This window comes from Capsicum annuum, chromosome 10 (assembly GCF_002878395.1).
Source record: "Capsicum annuum cultivar UCD-10X-F1 chromosome 10, UCD10Xv1.1, whole genome shotgun sequence".
In the NCBI taxonomy this organism is placed as follows: domain Eukaryota; kingdom Viridiplantae; phylum Streptophyta; class Magnoliopsida; order Solanales; family Solanaceae; genus Capsicum; species Capsicum annuum.
The window spans coordinates 201,179,595-201,199,470 of record NC_061120.1 but is presented as its reverse complement, the minus strand read 5'-3'; the positions used below and the strand labels follow the sequence as shown (position 1 = coordinate 201,199,470).

The window sequence follows — 19,876 nt, the reverse complement described above, 5'->3', positions numbered from 1 at the left end:
TGATTACTTTCTCATATCTAATTTGGCATAGCAGTGTGCATTTCTTCGGTGACTACTTTTTCATATTTATTTTGTAGCATCGTGTATCTTTTCGGTGACTGCTTTCTCATATTTGATTTGTGTAGCATCGTGCATCTTTTCGAACTACTTTCTCATAGCTGAGTTATAAAGCATTGTGCATCTTTTCGGTGACTCAGATCTAATTTGCGTAGTTCCAGCGTCTTTCCAGTGACTCCTTAGATCTGATTTATGTAGGGTCGTACCATTATTTCGGCCCTGACTATATAATTCTCTTTTTCTGTTGGGTCGTGCCGTCATTCCGACCCTGCCCATACAATTTTTCTTTTTTGGTAGGATCTTGTCGTCATTCTGAGCCTACCCATATAATTTCTATTTGTCAGCAGGGTTGTGTCATCATTTCGACCCTATCTATATAACTTCTCTTTCTCAATAGGGTCGTGCCATCATTTCGACCCTACCATATAATTTTTTTCTCAAATTGTGATCACTTTTCAGTCATCTAATCTAATAATTTAGCACGAGTGCATGTTTCAATCAATTTTTTCGATGACTTGTCAAGATCTACTCATCTCTTGATTTCAAGATGACCCACATATTTTCTACTAGTGTCCTGGGGTGAAGTTATGAACAAAACATGTACTCCTAAAGACACGAAGGGAAAGAAAGTATAGAGGTGATTGTGGAAATAATATTGAATAAGGAATTTGATTTTGAATGGAAGATGAGGGCATTCGATTAATGAAATAGCAAGATGAGAGAACTGCATCACCTCATAAACGTAGCGGAACATGAGATTAACTGAGAAGAGTGCGAGCAGTCTCGATGAGGTGCCTATTCTTCCTTTCTGCTACTACATTCTATTGAGGAGTATACATATAAGTATGATGAATAATTTCTTGATGAGTCATAAATTGTTTAAAATGGGAGGACATATATTCTAAGGCGTTATCACTACGAAAGGTGCGAATAGAGATACCAAATTGATTTTATATTTCAGCACAATAACTTATGTATATAAAAACATTTCAGAACGATCTTTCATTAAGAAAATCAAAGTAAATCTTAAATAATCATCAATCAGACCCCATTATGTGGGAATACACTAGGTATTTTGTTGTTGTTGAAGCTAACGAAATTACAAAACCCTAAGGTTGAACTGACTCTACTAGAACCCCAAATATCAGAGTGAACTAAGGCAAAGATATACTTTGCACTACGTTGGAAGGTAGTTCGAGTGTGTTTCTCGAGTTGGCACAACTCACAATCTAATGTGGACAGACTAGACAAATTAGGCATCATTTTCTGAAGTTTGAACAAACTAGAATGTCCTAAACAATTGTGAATTACGTCTGGAGAATCTGTAACTGGATATGTTTTGAAAGAGTTAGGAGAGGTAAGGTAGTAGAGGCCTTGTGATTCATATCTTACAACAATTGTTGCTCCCGAACTATTTTCATGTGAATTACGTTCGGAGAATCTATAATTGGATATGTTATGGAAGAGTTAGGAGAGATAAGGTAGTAGAGGCCTTGTGATTCATATCTTACACCAATTGGTTGTCCCGCACTGTGGTCATGCATGTCAAAAGAGTCCTCAAAAACTAGTATGCCACAATTTAAGGCACAAGTCAAATGGCTGACCAATGCAAGACTAAAAGAACAACCAGGGAAAAAAATAACATAATTTGAAGTGACGGAGGATAAGGGATTAGCTTGTCCAACTCCTTTTGCTCTGGTTTGATTACCACTGGCTTAAGTGACAGCTGGAAGAGACTCTGAATAAACAATATTTGATAGAAGTGATTTATTTACCAGAGTCCAATTCAAAGGTAGGAGATTGTGCATTTGAGGCTGCTGGTAGTGATATCCGGTTACTTGCTCGGTATTGAAGATACTCATTATATTCATTTTCAGGTAAATACACCGATAGATTACATATGGTGTTAGACTTAGCAACATAATCATTTTTAGGTGGTCGACCATGCAAAAAATAACATATTTAACGTGTATGTCCAAGCTTATTACAATAACTACACTTAGGTTGAGAATAATATATGTCACGAGTGTGTCCAAGCCCTTACACTGACTAGAACTAGGTCGAGATCTTCCAAAACGAACCCCTCGGGCTTAGTCGATTCTTCATGGATTGTGACATTTGATTTTTTAATCTCTTGACTAAGGGTTCAGACTTAATCATAGGACTAAATGAAAATCAGTGATTAGCGATTGCAGAAATTGTACTGAACCGACGGAAAAATCAGAAGGGGTCTGGCAAATCTCGTCGGAAAACTGACAAATGAGCCAGTAGTGGTGTTGGATTTTGCTCAACACTGATCGAAATAGATGATGATGCCAATCAGTCCTGACAGCCGTCGGAAATTGATGCACGGTTACCTGTTTAGCTGAGTTCCTCTCCAATGTTCTGATACCATGTGAAATGTTAGTGAAGAATATCATTGATTGTTGTATCTTATTATTACACTGAGACCCTATTTATAGACGCTACATTACAATCCATTTCCAAGTAGGGTTCTATATACTATTCCGATTCCTTTTCATATTCTAACAAGTACCATATCCCTCATAAACAGGCCAAAGAAAGTGTCAGCCAGTAATTATTCAATTCAAAAATGAACAATGTTGACATGTGGAAGTCTTAAATAGGAAACAAAAATTCTTAAATTAGCTTTTATAAGAGAATGCAATCAAAAGATAAATGTCTTGAGAGCTAGAGCAGAAAAGTGGAACCTTGATCTCCGCAGAAGCAAACCCTTTCTGCTCCTCCTGCCATCTAACAGCTATAGATGCCTCCGGACCTAATGAAGTTGTATCTGAAAATAAAAGTCTCAAGGAGGTCCGCAGGGCATCATAGTTCCTTACTCCTAACCTCCTACTTCCTCGGTTTAATGGGAGCAAGTCCGGAAAAGAGAATTTTACTATAATTAAACCAGGGAAAAGTTTTTTGTTTAGCAGTGGTTCATTGTTGCTTCCATCGAAGGAATTTCTGATGCTTTGAAGTGCACCACCTAGAGGTCTTACATCTCAGGTATCTGGTTGTCCCTCCAATATTTGAAGATTATGAAACTCTTTTTTGTCGATTGCTCGTGAGCACAAGAAGTAAATATTAAAGGGAAGGGAAGGAGAACTTGCTGAAATCCATTGTCCATTTTCCTTGTTTCCGTGTGATGCATATGTTCAACAATATTGGGAGGTTTTGTAGATTCTTCAAGAGGAGATGTGGCAGTTACAAGAGATAATGTATTACTTTGTAGGGATGTCAGAGAAACCTAAACGAAGTTCTGGTTTCATAATCACCTGGATGGATTTCTGACTTTATTTACCTATATAACCGGTATGTCTTGATGTCAATCTGAAATACATTTATGTTAAAATAAATGAAGAGCCGTTATTGAGTAACAAATTGCTCCTCCATATCATCACTAAATTTTCAGTCATTTGTGACCACAAAGAATGTAACACTTCTGTGTATCTCTAAAATTACTGATCAAATTGCACTAGAGGTGGTAGACGCTTGGTTTCTCTCTCCTGAGATGTACTGTCTCAACCATCTTTTACTTAATTGGTTTTTGGTTGCTTTCCAAAGGTTGCTGAGATTGATATATTTGCATTCCAGAGAGTTATGGATGATGTATCTATTATCATGATGGCATCAAGCATCGGTTCACTTATACTTGAGTTGACATCAGAGGAAGCTCTTCTAAATCATCCAGACTTCATTAGTGGTAATATTAGTAGTCTGTCGAAGCTCATTGAACGAAGCTTTGGGATGTGTGGTCAGGTAATTCACTTGCTTATGCTTCAACCATTCTGTTATTGCCTAAATTGATTGTACATCATTAGCTTTTTCCATATTTTGGGATTACTCAAAATCTCGGCATCCTATCTTCCTCACCTACCCTCCATTCAAAATGGACTTTGAGAAAATAAACATGCCAAGGAAATGATATGTTAACTGTGTTTTCTGATACTCCAGTTGACAACTTACTGTTCTGGCTGAATTCAGGACTTGATATCTGATGATGCTAAAGCTGAAGTAGATCTTTTTCAGATAATTACCTCAGGTTTGTAGTTCTCTTATATCATGAATATTTGGCTTCATTTGATTTACTTCATCAAGGTCTTTATGTTAATCATTCAAATCTCAGTCATTAAGTAGGATTGTTGTTTGGGTCTAAATTTTTCTACAAAGATATCAGTTCACCACTACTCCATCCACTTTCACAGTTAATGCGGTTGTCACAGCTCGCCATTATCAACTATCACCACCATCAACCAACCATCCTCAATTCCTCATCCATAACCAGGGGAGGGCTTACATGGAGGAGCACGGTTTCACGTGAACCCATCTACCCCTCGCTAGTATAGGTACCCCTCCCTAGTATACGTATGACTATCTTTTTTTCTACTAAATTAGTTAAAATGTGTACAAGGGAACCCAGGCAAAAGAGTGCACCTTGGCCTGTTGGTGACAGTGTGCACCATTGCATATCAGGTCTAGGGATAGAATCCTTCTGGCCATACTGTTTTTTTAAGTTCGTTTCGCCTGGCTCTTTTTTCTTTCCTTTTCTTTCTTTTCTCTTTTTGTCATTTCTTTCTTTGCTTTTTTTTTTTCTCTTCCTTTTTGTTTTCCGGTTTGCTGATCTTTCTTATGTTTCTTTTTTGTCGTTTCTTTATTTTCTTTTTTGTAAGTTCCCTTTTCGACATCATTATTCAAAAAAAATTTGATAGTTAAAAATAACTTTTGATCATCTTAGGAAAAAAGATGAAAATGAAAAATCAGAAGAAAAATAAAAAGACCGTTTTATTCAAAACCCAATTATTTCTTTCTTCGCATTTCAGAAGTCGCTAAAAGAATAAAAAATAATATCTTCTCTGGACTTCTATCTCCGCATGTGTTTTTAGCAACAATTTTACGAATAATGATCACACTTCCGTAGTTTCTTATCGTTTCTTTTTTGATATCTTTTCCTTCACTATTTTTTCTTAATTTGTGAAGTGAATTTTTTGGATAATAATGCTATTAATGATCGCTTTTACAATATGAAAACTTGTTAAAACCAATTATAAGTTGAATGACGTTTTTTTGGTGATAATAGCTTTAATTATAGTTTGCTCATCTAGTTGTTGTCATGACAATTTTTTTGAAGTAGATATATATATATATATATAGAGAGAGAGAGAGTAACATTTTTTGTATAATTATTTGATGCATAAAAACTGCAGTAATTCATACTTACAACGGAATATAGGAAGATATACTAAGCTATAACCTACTTACAAAGATCCTAGAACATCAACAAAAGATTCTACTTCTACATATTCATGTTTACACCAAAATAGAAAAGGGTCAAACACGTCATCTTCAGTTTCTGGGTAGAGCTATAATTGTCTTTAGAACACCTTTGATTTCTCTCTTTCCCAACTGTCCACCAAATACAAGCAGGGACAATCTTCTATCTTTCTTTATGTTCTGGGTGAGTGCTATATTTGTTCCGGTACTCCAACACTTCTAGTGTATCTCTTGGCATGGCCCGCATGATTCCTTTTAGATTAAGGAAAATCCTCCAAAGCTGTAAAGTTAACTTGTAGTGTCAAAAAAGAAAGGTTGATTGTCTCTGATTCTTCTCCGCACATATAACATCTAGAGCTTAGGTGGAAGTCCCTTTTTCTTAAGTCCTTCATGAGGTAGAACCGCTTTCCTAGCCACGAGCCAAGAGAAACAAACCACTTTGTGAGGAATTTTAACTTTCCAAATTAGTTTCCACGACCAACAACTAATCTGGTTGTTAGAATGATTAAATTCCTTGTAAGCTGACCTGACTAAAACTGATACTGTCATGAGTCATGACAATTTTGTGGCATCGATGATAGTTAAGTGCAGCCATCCTCTAAAGTTACTTGGGTATACCTCTGTCTACAACCACTACCATGGCCAATCACTATAGTCAATTGCCACCACCATTAGCTACTATTTACAATCATCACCATTACCACAGCATCCATATATCACTACCATTAATTAGCACTATTTATTTCCAAACACCTTCGTCATTAGCTATTACTATTATCCACCACAATTATCAGATGCCATCAATAACTACCACCATCAATCACTATTGTTAACCACTACTGCTAGCCATCATCACCGCTAGCTATAGCCCACGGCCACCACCATCCTCAATCGACACCCACAACCATCTCCATTGGTCATCACCATCATCAACCGCCATATAGGATAACTATTTTATTTTTTGGTTTATATATCTACTATTAGATTAGTTTAGCATTTTATTAAATTTTATATTTTATTAATTCTAAAATAAAGTCAAGTTCTATATACTCAAATGTTGAAAAAATAGTCTTAATTATTTAATATTTAGATCTTAATTCATCTTAATAATTAGAGTTGTATTTAGACTGAGACATCTGAATCTTACCACATATTAGTATTCAGATGTCTTATAATTTTAGTAGAAACGAATAATGTTTTTATGTTTATGTTCTTTCCTCCTAGGTTTGAAAAAAATTTGAGAGGCAGTAACTTATTCTACTTGTGTTGTCTGAAATTGGTGTAGCATATTCATCATGGGCTGATCGGTTTCCTCGCATTAGACAAGCTATCGAGAGCTCAGGGTCTTTTCGATTTCGACATGTTTCATAGGACTGTTGTTCATTTGATGAGGTATGTGTGACTTTCTTGGAATTTGTGGTACTTATCAATTGAGTTATAGTACAACTTTGATGAAGGGTAATGTCTTTCCTGCAATCACTCTCGAGATTTCATTCCTGCATTTTGTACTTCCAAGTGCTCCACGAATCTGCAGAACAGTTACCTATATCTGTTAACGGAGTGAGTTTTTCACTGGCCAACTTTGCAGTTCAAAGACATTAGTGTTTCCATATATTGCCTACTGAGTGTATCTCCGAAGGTTCTTTTTTTTTTTTTTTGGGGGGGGGGGGGGGGGGGGGGGGTGGGGATATAATAGTTGCACATTTTGGACGGAGTGATGAACAGTGAATCCAACCTTTTCCTAACAGCTATATGGATCCGAGCTTGCAGGATGACAGTTTTTTTTGTTGTTCCAACTCTTTGCATGTGTTAGGCACTTTAATGGCTTTGCTTTCATCGTACCATTTTTCCTCGAGGAAGACGGTTGTTGGACTTGGCTGATTTATTGGGCAAAGAAATGATATGGCTCAAGCGGTTCCTTCAAAAACTTGGATTGCACTAAATGGAGTACATTGTCTATTGTGACAGTCAAAGTGCAATAGACTTGAGTAAGTGCAATAGACTTGTGTAAGAATTTCATGTACCATGAAAGAACAAAACACATTGATGTGAGGTACCATTGGATTTGTGAACAAGTGGAGAACGAATCATTCCATGTTAAGAAGATTCATACGAGTGAAAATCCTGTGGATATGATGACGAAGGTGGTACCAAAAGACAAGTTCGAACTGTGTTAAGAACTTGAATGCATGAGATTTCGCTAAGAAGACGGAGATACCTCCTTCAGATGCATGAGACTGGAGGAGGAGATTTGTGGGGTTCAGTCCCATCACTCATAATGCACGAAATTTCTTAGTCCCAAATTGTTGCATTCCTTTTTCAAACTTGTATTTATTGGATAGAGAAATGTCAAGAAGAGATTTGATTTTCAATAGCATTTTTAGGTCACCGAAGACCTCAACATAGACAGTTTTTGGCCTATAAAAGGAGCTCCTCAGCTCATTTGTTAAACAAACCAAATAGAGAGAAAAACAACATATAGAGAGCCGTGAGGTATTCCGCAGACTGTGATAAAAAATAGTATGTGAAGGAAAAATTAGAGAGAGCGATATTTTAGTAAGGTGGGGAGTCAACAGAGTTATTTCTTTGGATGTATAGTAGCCATTTTGAATGTTGTACTTGTGACTACGGTGAAAAAATTCTTACTATAGTAATATCAGTTGCTCCTCTTAGTCCGTGGTTTTTCCCTTATTTAAAGGGGTTTTCACGTAAAATTCTTGGTGTCATTATTTTCATTTGTTTTCTTATTGTTTTGCCACAAATACTTTTGTAGTTATTCCGCGTTTACCCAACACTAACTCATAACTTTATTGCAGGCAAGTGCGTTATGGAGCATATGAATGTTGATGAGGTCACTTGTCATTTTAATTGCTATCTTCGCTTTTACTTGTTAGTGTTTTTCTAGTATATTGTTAATCCTTATGAATATTGCATTGACTGAACTTGTTGAGGATGTTCAGCTCTAAGTCTTTAACATGGCATATGAGGAGGTTTCTTTGTTTTGTCAGAAGTAAACTGATTTATGCAAATGAGAAGAAGCAATCTCTCTTTCTGATTGGTTCTTGTTTTATGTCCCCTACTCAATACTAAAACAAGATGGATGTATTGAATCTCTTCAAAAATAAGATATATCTTGTTTTAAACTAGTATGCTGGCATTGCACCGGTCATTTAATGATTAAATTTCAATGCTTAGCATGTCATGTCTATCACTATTATGGTCTGCACTCGTGACTGATGAATTATTGCACGAAGAAGATGGAGAAGAGAATTGGGAAGCTGCTATTGACAAAGTCATATCTTTCCGGTTTTGCCTTTCAAAAGGGAATGATATATTCCTACTATGGACACAAGTGTTTGGTTTCTCCCATTTCTCTACTAGGCAGTTTTTATGGTAAGGTTGTCTCGAGATATTCATGTCTGACATTGACAAGCTTCCATTTAAAAAAAAAACACTGAAGCATCACTTCAGTTGCTACCGTGGCCTTTCTCTTCCCTCTCAATGTGTTTCTTAGCAATGCAATGTGCTTTGTATGTGTCAGAGTGTCCTTTATCCACTTCCCAGGATTTTTCGGTCTTCAGTTGATTTTGACTGCGGAAAGTATTTTCTCTAAAACCACAAGGCAGTCACCAGAAATTGCACGTTAGTTCCTGTATCTTTTAGGACCCGTTTGGTAGGATGGACTATTTTTATAATCCACGGATTAAATGGTGGGATTAGTTAATACATTGTTTGGTAGCAATTTTGAAGCTATGTATAATACATGGATTAGTTACACCCTACATGGTATTATAGGGTGTATAACTAATACACCCAATTTGGGGGATTAGTAATTCATGGATTACAATCCATGAATAAATGTGTTAAGACAAAAATGTCCTCAAATTTCTTTAATTTTTTTTAAAAATCTTTTCAATTTATTCAATTTGAGTTATTTCTTGTCAATTTATCAAGATAATAATATCCCTTCAAATAATTTTAGTCATAAAAAAACTACTCTATTAACGTAAAAAATACTTATTGGTCAAAATCCGAAAATAAATTGCATACAAGCTTTAATTTTGTAAATAAGATATTTATAAATAAAAAGAATTTTTCTACTTAGTTTTAACACTCCACGGAACACAAATTTATGTTAATAATAGTTCTATTATTTTATTCAAAATTTATACATATTTCTCTCCAACGTAGGAACATCAAAAAGTGAAAACAACAAAAAACTGATGAACAAATAAAGAAAAGATAATTTTTTTTTATGAAGTGAATGAATCTAAAAATTTCAAAGTAAATAATTACTTATACTTTTACTTTTTTTTTTATTTTAAAAAAAGAATGATAAAGTTTTGCAAAGAAAATACATAAAGTTATTATATGTCAAAGGATATTTTTGTAAACAAATAATATTCTTTTAAAAATATAACAATATATATTATTTTTAATACATCAAACCAAACATTGCATAAAAAATAATCCCAGTATTACTAATCCCCGTATTACTAATCCCTGCATTACTAATACAACCTATTCAGTATTATTTTATACACTCTACCAAACGACCCTTTAGTGGTTTATATGGGCTAAGGAAGAGATGGACAACAACGACAGGCCACCAACTATGTGTTTTAAGGACAAGCAGGAGACTAATGTATCAGACCTCAAGGTGCGCTTGACAGAGTTGTACCTGACGTGAAATATCTGGCTGGCACTATCCAATGGCACATGACCATTGGTCGTGCTACTTTGTGGCTTCGCAGTACTATCGGCCAAAGGCCAGCCGGTATATTGAATCAGACATTCCTTCCCCATTGTAAAGCGTCATTTGCTCTCACTTCTCTCCGCTATTAGGCAATTAAAATCTTTCTAGCTTTGCCTCCAAGTTTTCTCTGTTTTTAGCCATCTTTGCTTTACTTCGTCTGCCTAGTCTAGCTTTTTTGATTGAGCCCAACTCGTGGCCCAAAAATCTCGATTGTACGCTCCGTATTATCTTTGAGATTTGTCTTCTACCTCTTATTCGCTGCTTAACAGAGATATACGAGGATACTTGTAATTATATCATAGTTATTTGCTTATACAACTGTAATTAGTGATTGTATCACTTTAGGATTATAATTAGTTGTTGTATTGCTTTAGGATTCAGTGTTGTATTAGCGTCTATATATTCTCCATTAGCTTATGAATAAATATTGCTCTTCTCATTCTCTATCCAACAGTAATTGTTTTATGGTATCAAGGCTCTAAAAGCTCACGAGTATGATCCTAATTTTTTTTTTTTCATCCAACCCTAACTACTGCCTCACCCAAAAAAAATGGCCACCAAAGCCACTGTTGTTAATGAAGATAACACTGCCAACAACACCACTATCGTGTAGCTTAATCCTGCATCTTAACTACCTATCAAACTTGTAGGCTACCACAACTTCACAACTTGGAAGGCATATGTATCAGTGCTCATGCACAGACAACCTTTTCGGGCACCTTGATGGCACAATCGCTGCTTCTCTGACCACACTTATAGAAAACAATGAAATCACTCTTAATCCAGCTTATATTAACCGGTTTTGCCAAGATCAGCTTGTTCAGAATGCCATCTTGGTATTGGTAGAACCTATACTTGCATCTACTGTTACAACAACCAAAACGGCTAACAAAGCATGGGCATCCCTACACACTACCTTCGCCAAAAAATCACATACTAGAATTATTAGTCTCCAAGGTCAATTAGCCCGTATTACCAAAGATTCTCGGCCTGTTACTGATTGCTGATGAAATTGCAATCGGTGGAGCACCAATCACATATGTGCAATTTACTGTACGAATCCTCCAAAGCCTCGCCTTGGTCCCGAGTACAACGCTATTTCTGCTGCCATCCATTCATACGAAACAATGAGCACCTATGAAGAACTATATTAATTAGCCCGTATTACCAAAGATTCTTGGCCTGTTACTGATTGTTGATGAACTTGCAATCGATGGAGCGCCAATCACATATGTGCAATTTACTGTACGAACCCTCCAAAGCCTTGCCTTGGTCCCGAGTACAACGCTATTTCTGCGGTCATCCATTCACGCGAAACAATGATCACCTATGAAGAACTATATGAGAAACTTCTTGATTATGAGATCTTTTATAAGAAGGAAGAATCCAAGCGGACACCACCAAACACTGCTGCAATTGCTCAATGAAACACCCAAGCTCCTTCAAGAAACAACAACAATCGAATACAAGGAGGTAATACCTCACAAGGTAGCCAACCATGGTGTGCCCGGGACTAATCAAATACCCAATAATGATGCTTTCAGTGAAATCAGCAACCCCAAAATACTGATAGTTTTGACTCTGTGATCGCCCCGGTCACTCTGCAAAAGTGTGTAGATCCAAGTCTCACAACCACTTTCAGGCTCGTGCAAAATATGCTGCTCAGTTTCCACAACAATAAGATCCATGGATTGTTGACTTCGGGGCTAACCATCCCATCACAACTGGTGCTCCCATTTTAGCCATTTCTCAGGACTACAATGGACCCGACAAGATCATATTGGGAAATGGTAATACCATTCCAATTTCTCACACCGCTAACACTCACTCATGTGCATTAGATAAAAGCTTCAAAATAAATGATACCCTTTGTGCCCTGGCCATAAAAAGAAATCTTCTCTCTGCCTCTAGATTTTGTCATGATAACAAAATATCTATTGAATTTTTTCCATTGAATTTTCTTGTGAGGAATCTACTACAGGGGTGCCTCTGGTTTGTGGGCAAAATAAACATGGGTTGTACGAGTGGTCGCAAGAGAAAACATGCATTTTCCTACCTCAATCAAATTTGGTAGTTAGCGGTCTTCCGATTGACCTGTGACATCGACGATTGGGGCACCCAAATCGTCAAAGTTTACATAAGTTGTTAAGGAAGTTTTCAATTCCCTTTAGTGATTCAAAAACTCCTTTAGTTTGTAATTCTTGCAATTCAAATAAAATGACAGGTTACCTTTTTTTGAAAATACTCTGCAAAGTTAGTGATCATTGCAAATTATTTACATCGATTTATGGGGACCTTCCCCGGTGTGGTCAATTGATCAAAAGTGTAACTATACACTGTTTGTTGATCACTTTTCAAAATATATGTGGATATATACTCTGAATAATTAAAGTGAAATTAAATTTGTTTTTTAAAGTTTGCATTCTTTACTCGAACATCGCTTTAACACAAAAATTCTCTCATTTTACACTGACGGTGGTTGTGAATTTGAAGGATTATCTCCCTACTTAAAAACACATAGTATTGAACATCTTGTTTCACCTTCTTATACACTTCAAAGTGTAGCTTTAGTTGAATGACACCACAAACATGTTTTTGAAACAGCCAAAACCTTAATTCATCAAGTCTCCTTTCCCTCAAACTTTTGGAGTTTAGCTTGTCATCAAGCAGTTTATCTTATCAATAGTCCTCATGAAACACTTTTTCAAGACACCCAAAATTTGATTCAATAAGAACTTTCGGGTGTTTATGTTATCCTTGAATGCAACCATACACCCAAAATAAGCTTGATCCTCGTTCAACTCCATGTGTATACCTGGATTTTTTCAATAAATATTACTGTCATCGGTGCTTCGATCCAATCTCTTCAAAAATATTTTTATCGAGAGATGTTCTATTTTATTAGAATAATTTTCCTTTTCTAAATATTTTCTCCTATTTATCAAATTTTTAAATTAAATCATGGGAAACAGTTGAAAAGAACAACAATCAGATCAACTGCGAAGCTCAAAAGTTAAATGTGAAACTTTCTCTTGCTATTGCATGTGCACCTTGCCCACAAAGTTCGCTCATCCCAATCGCCACAACCAGAGAGCAATCTCACAGTTTAGGTATGATGTTCAACTCTCCTCAGAATTCTTTATCTGATGAAGTTGTGATTTCCTCTCTAAATTCTACGCTGCCACTCATCCTTTCTGCACCTTCTTCAAACAACTAAACCACGCATCTTCATACAAACAATCCACCCCTTTTAACTTATAAACGTCGGAATCCACCTTTAACTCCTAAGTCGTTGCCTTCATCCAATGAAACCATACATTTTTCTCCTTCAGTACTTTCCCCTATTGCAGCTCCTTTTACTCCTAATTTGTCGGCTATCATCACACCGCCAAACACTAGGGGTCAGTATAAATACCAAAAAATGAAATACCAACTGAATCAAATTATTTCGATTTTTGGATTTCAGTTTTTCAATTTTTCGATTCGATTTTGGTTTATTTTTTTATAAATTAGGTATTTCGATTTTTAGGTTGACATAATTCGATTTTCGGTTTAAATCGAAATAAACCACAACTTTTAATATATATATATATATATATATATATATATATATATATATATATATATATATATATATATATATATATATATATATATTATTTATTTTTTATAATATCTAAGCCCATTAGCTATTTAAGCTTTAGCTACAACCCACTACTGCCTATAGCTCAAAACCCCAAAATTCAAATACATTCAGCAACCGAAATCGAAAATTACTTTTTGCAACTGAAAGTTAATATATAGTCCTCCGTCTTATTTTTGTATTGGAGGTGATTATTCTCATTTGCCACCTAGAAGACTGTATAAGTTTATATTGATTTTTTTCTTGTAAGTTAAATTAGGCCACTTTACAAATATGATTTAGCACATTAAACAGGCCCAAAATTGAAAAATTAAAATTATTAAATCCAAATAAATCAAATCAAAATTTACATAAACCAAACCGAATCAAAATAATTTGGTTCGATTTTTGGTACGCCTAATTTCATAATCGAAAATAAAAAAAAAAGAAGAAAAATCGAACCCAAACTCAAATACCAAACGACCACCCCTACCAAACACACAATCCAGCCAAATCACTTCAGCTGCACCTTCCACCACAATGTCGAGTCACCCGATGGTTACCTATTTCAAAAATAACATGCTTAAGCCCAAACATCAAATACTATTGTTACTCATGCTTGCATTATTGTTGCTCGCGCTTCACATGATCTTAAAAATTAAAAATGTGGATAAAATATTCTTATTATTTAATTTTGCTAATCTTGTAATGATAGTATTATTAGGGTTTTAAAAGGCATCTATTATAATTTTGGAGAATGTAAATTAAAGGAAAATGAAAATACTTTTAAAACACTATAACACAAGACGTAGTCATTAATTCTCAGTCCGCTGTCTTTAAGATTGTGATCTATTTTTATTGTTTAATAAGGCTTCGATCTAGGAAAATTTAAAACATCAACTAGCAATATTACAAGGAAGAACAAAAATAATTATAAGGTACATTATGAAAGAGCAACAGACTAACTGATAATACAATTGCAAATTTTGTTGGAAAAACAATAAGAAATTTACAATATACTCTCAATTAGAACTACTCTATGTAACTACTTGTATAAGGTTGCAAAATCCAAATGGAAAACATATATGAAGGTTGCAACTACTCATACTACATTAAACTACTGCACAGGTTTATCGAAAAGTGATTTCTTACACAAACACAAGGACATTATGCACACAAGTTTATGAGAAGACAACAATGTTATTTTACGGGTACACAAGAATCTGTAATTCGACAGAATAACTTCAACACTAGTTCAAGTATAAATCAAGAACAAATGAAGTACAACAACACCTTCAACATAAGATCAAAATGACCTTTCAAAGAAGTGTGTTTTTAAGAAAATTAGATGAAATAGAAAAGGCCAAGTCCTCCAAATTCATGGAGTGTCCTTAAGGAAATAGTTCTCCTCAAGTACCCGAGGTTGTGGAATTTTCCTCCCAGGATAAAATGGCCAAACAAACCAACTGTAGTGGTACCTCAAACAATTGGAATCTCTTCGAACTCACTCAACGATTAGATGATCACACGAAATATTTTTGAAGACAAGAAGTGTTTATATATTTAGAAATTTCATGCTTAAACTTGTGGATAAATGTAGGTTTATATAGTCATTAAGTGCCCTTCTAAAAGGTGGCAATGGTTCACCAGAAAGGTGTATCCCTTCTGAAAAAATCATGCTTGTTCATTCAAAAAGTGTGTCTTTTTCGAATAGCCACAACCATCCAAACGGGCATACCATTTGACGAATCAGAGTGTTATTTTTTTTAAATGGTTGTATCCCTTCCGAAGCACCATTTTGCATTTTTCAGTTGTTTCTGCACTGCATGCACATTAATGGAGTGTCACAAAAAATACATAAGCTGTTGCATTTTTTTTCCTGTGGTTTGTCGGATTGAATTTCTTTCAAATAAATTTTGTCCAAAAAGATAGATCTCATCGATCGATCATTTTCCAAATCCAAATCCAAATTCGAAGTTGAAGCCAAGCGAGCGACGACGGTGGCGGTGCGAGGCACCTCTTGGTTCTTACCTCACTTATCACGTGGAGTAAGTGTTTCTTAACATAAACACTTGAAAGTCACATTCTCCTACCAATGTGGGAGAATTAGTAGACTTTTCATTTTAGAGTACACTTTTCATATTAGCGTTGTCTCAATTTTTTCCTCCACTTGGTTCCCTCCATTTTCCATTCACACTTTTCATATTGAACCCAATAATCCCCACCATGAATGGTGAATGACTATTTTTTTCATAAAACTTTATGGACAAGTATGTGATTATCAAGCAAAGGCTGATTGCATTTGGATAAGTGGGTTTCCTTTTGAACTTTTCGTATCAGATGCACTCGATCAATCGGTAGATTTTATATCTTTGAACCGTCGAGATTTACTGTACACCTAGACAACACATGTCACACAATCAACCTTTTACCATTTATGATTGTTACGATTTTATTTTTTCCAGCCATGAACACGTCTCGATTTCATGAGATCTTAGAGAATAGACTTTTATTACCCTGAAATGGCTTCCACTTCTCCCTCACATAGGTGATTTATAAATGCTCAATCCTTTAAATCAAACTATTTGGTCAAATCTGTTAAATTTAGATAATCATTAAAAGATTTCACACTATAAGTCTTATCATTGTATACTAAACATTGTCTACATGATGAGAATGGGTTGGTATATTGACAATATTGAACCTTTCAGACACAACTTTGTTTGATCTCCTTGCACCTAGTTCTTGGGATCTCTAGTCTGCTAGGTAGAGTTACCGCTATGCTGACTTGTCCTAGGCTGTAAACCCATTCCCTTAGATGTACTTTCAACTCCTTCTCTAGATAGGCCTTTTGTAAGTAGATCTGACACATTATCCTTTGACTTTAAATAGTCAACGATGATAATTCCACTAGAGAGAAGTTCTCTAATAGTATTATGTCTCCGTCTTATGTGACGAGATTTACCATTGTACATCATGCTCCCTGCCCTACCTATTGCTGCTTGACTATCATAGTGTATACATACTGGTGCCAATGGTTTGGACCAATAAGGAATATCTTCTGAGAAATTTCAGAGCCATTATGCTTCTTCACCGTCTTTATCCAACGCGATAAATTCTGATTCCATCGTAGAGCGAGTAATACATGTTTGTTTGGATGATTTCCAAGAGACTGCTCCTCCACCTATTGTAAATACGTATCCACTCATGGATTTTACTTCATTTGATCTGGTGATCCAGTTTGAACCACTATATCCTTCAAGTATCGTAGGATATTTCGTATAATGCAAAGCATAGTCTTGAATGTATTTAAGATAGCCCAAAACTCTTTTCATTTCCATCCAATGAGTTTTGTTGGGATTACTCGTGTACCAACTCAACTTACTAATAGTGCATACTATGTATGATCGTGTACAATTTATTATATATATATTAAACATCCTAATATTCTTGCGTACTCCAATTGTGAGCCACTTTCGCCTTCATTCTTCTGAAGGGCGAAGCTCACATCTAATGAAGTCTTGACAACACCAAATTTCAAATACTTGAATTTATCAAGTAGCTTTTCGATGTAATGAGACTATGACAACGACAACCCTTGTGGAGTTCTATGAATTCTTATTCCTAAGATCACATCCGCAACTCCAAGGTCTTTCATATCAAACTTGCTCTCGATCATTCATTTCATTACATTTATGTTAGAAATGTCTCCACTTATGATCAACATATCACACATATAAATAAGGACTTGGTGATTTAGAGTGTCTTTAATGTAGACACACTTATCACATTCATTTATCTTGAACCCGCTTGCCAACATGGTTTGGCCAAACTTCGCATGCTATTGTTTAGGTTCTTGTTTTAGTCCATACAATGACTTACCAAGTTTACACATCTTATTTTCTTTTCCTGAAATAACAAAACCCTCGGGTTGTTCCATATAGATTTCTTTCTCTAATTCTCCATTCAGGAACGCTGTTTTTACATCCATTTAATGGATTTCAAGACCATATACCGCCGCCAAGGTAATTAACATTCGAATCGACGTTATCCTTATTATTGGCGAGTATGTATCAAAGTAATCAAGGATTTCTTTCTGTTTGAAGCCTTCTACAACAAGTGCTGCTTTGTATTTATCAATAGTACTATTCATTTTCATTTTTCTTTTGAAGATCTATTTAAAATGTAAAGGTTTATTACCTGGAGGAAGATCAACCAACTCCCATGTATGGTTGTATGGTTGTTTAAGATTGAATCAATCTCACTATTAACTGCCTCTTTCCTAAAAGTTGAGTCTGACGATGACATCACTTCTTTAAATATTTGAGGTTCATTTTCTAAGAGAAATATTATAAAATTCGATCCAAACGAAGTTGACATTCTTTGACATGTACCACGTCATGAATTCTCATCATTATGTACATTCTTACTTGGTTCATCTCGAGGTCGTGTAGACCCTCTACTAGACTGTTCATGTCTAGTTTTATATGGATAAATATTTTCAAAGAATTCAGCATTATCTGATTCAATTATCGTATTTTTATTGATATCCAAATGTTTGGATTTATGAATAAAAAATCGACATGCTTTGCTACTTTTAGCACATCCTATGAACCACAGTCTTAAGTTTTATCTTTACCCTTTTTGGCGTAGGAACTTGGACCTTCGCTAAACACCCTACACTTTGAAATATTTCAAGTTGGGCTTCCTTCCTTTCCATTTTTCATATGGAATTGATTGTGTCTTACTTTGGAGAACTCTATTGAGTATTCGGTTGGCTGTAATGATAGCCTCTCCCCTTCCCAAGTTTTGTGGTAAACCTGAACTTATAAGTAAGACATTCATCATTTCCTTCAAAGTTTGATTTTTTCTTTCTACAATTCCATTAGATTGAGGTGAATACGGGGCCGTAGTTTGATAGACAATTCCATTCTCTACACATATTTCTGTGAAGGGAGATTCATGTTCTCCGCCCCCATCACTTCTTATCATTTTGATCTTTTTCTATATATGATTTTCAACTTCTGTTTTATACAGCTTAAACACATCTATTGCTTCATCCTTACTGTTTAGCAAATAGACATAACAATATCTAGTGCAATCGTCAATAAAAGTTGTAAAATACTTTTTCCCACCATGTGATAGTGTTGACTTTATATCATAAATGTCAGTGTGTATTAAGTCTAAGGGATTGGAATTCCTTTCAACGGACTTATGGATTCTTGACATACTTTTATTCCATACACTTTTGATATTTTGATTTATTGCACTCAAAGTTTGAAAAACTTCTAAGTTAATCAGTTTTCGCAAAGTTTTGTAATTGACATGTCATAAACGTTCATGCCACAATTCATTGGACTCAAGCAAGTAAGAAGAAGAAGAAATTTTATTGATTTCAATAGTCATTACATTCATCTTATGTAGGCCCTCAATGAGATAGCCTTTTCCTACGTATACTTTTTCTTTGCTAATTACAACTTTTTCGGAAATAATTACACATTTGAATCCATTTTTGTCTAGAAGTGATACAGAAATCAAGTTCTTTCTTAACTCCGGTACATACAGGACATTGTTGAGTGTCAACACTTTGCCTGAAGTCATTTTCAAGCATACTTTTCCTGTTACTTCTACTTTTGCAGCAACGGAGTTAGCCATGTAAATCTTTTCTTCGCCTTGAGCCAGAGCGAACGTTGCAAACAACTCCTTATTAGCACAAACATAGCGGGTGGCACCGAAATCCATCCACCATTCTCGAGGATTTCTCACCAAGTTGTATTCAGACAACATGACACACAGATCGTTCATTTCTTTCTTGGACTCAACCATATTTTCTTGATCTTTCTTCTTGCCTTTCTTAGGGGCCTAACAATTTGTTGATTTGTAGCCAATCTTGTCATAATTAAAGCACTTTCCCTTGAATTTTTTCTTAGGTTGATTGTTCTCATGTCCAGTTTTTTTTTTTTTTAGAGTTGTTGTGGTTGTCTTCTACAATGTTTGCTCCATTCATTATAGAATTTTCTCTCGACCTTCTTTCCACAGCTTTGTTGTCTTCTTCAATCTCTCATTATTAGATCTTCAACTGATATCTCCTTACGTTTGTGTTTCAAGTAGTTCTTGAAGGCTTTCCACATAGGTTGTAACTTCTCTATTATTGTCGCGACTTGAAA

The 19,876-nt window shown here is 35.3% G+C and overlaps 1 protein-coding gene across 7 annotated transcripts in view; it reads left to right on the top strand.

The window, feature by feature from the left end:
• LOC107855231 overlaps positions 1-8,477 on the top strand; it is a 45,642-nt gene extending 37,165 nt beyond the window's left edge. For 5 of the 7 annotated variants that reach the window (XM_047398289.1, XM_047398294.1, XM_047398293.1 and 2 more), the window contains 4 exons: positions 3,293-3,819; positions 4,045-4,102; positions 6,617-6,723; positions 8,148-8,477. In XM_047398289.1, the coding sequence (XP_047254245.1) occupies positions 3,293-3,351 (59 nt within the window). In that variant the 3' untranslated portion in view covers positions 3,352-3,819; positions 4,045-4,102; positions 6,617-6,723; positions 8,148-8,477. The remainder of the gene's footprint in view (positions 1-3,292; positions 3,820-4,044; positions 4,103-6,616; positions 6,724-8,147) is intronic. The other 2 variants (XM_047398290.1, XM_016700223.2) reach the window with 1 other exon arrangement.
• The last annotated feature ends 11,399 nt before the right edge of the window (positions 8,478-19,876 follow it).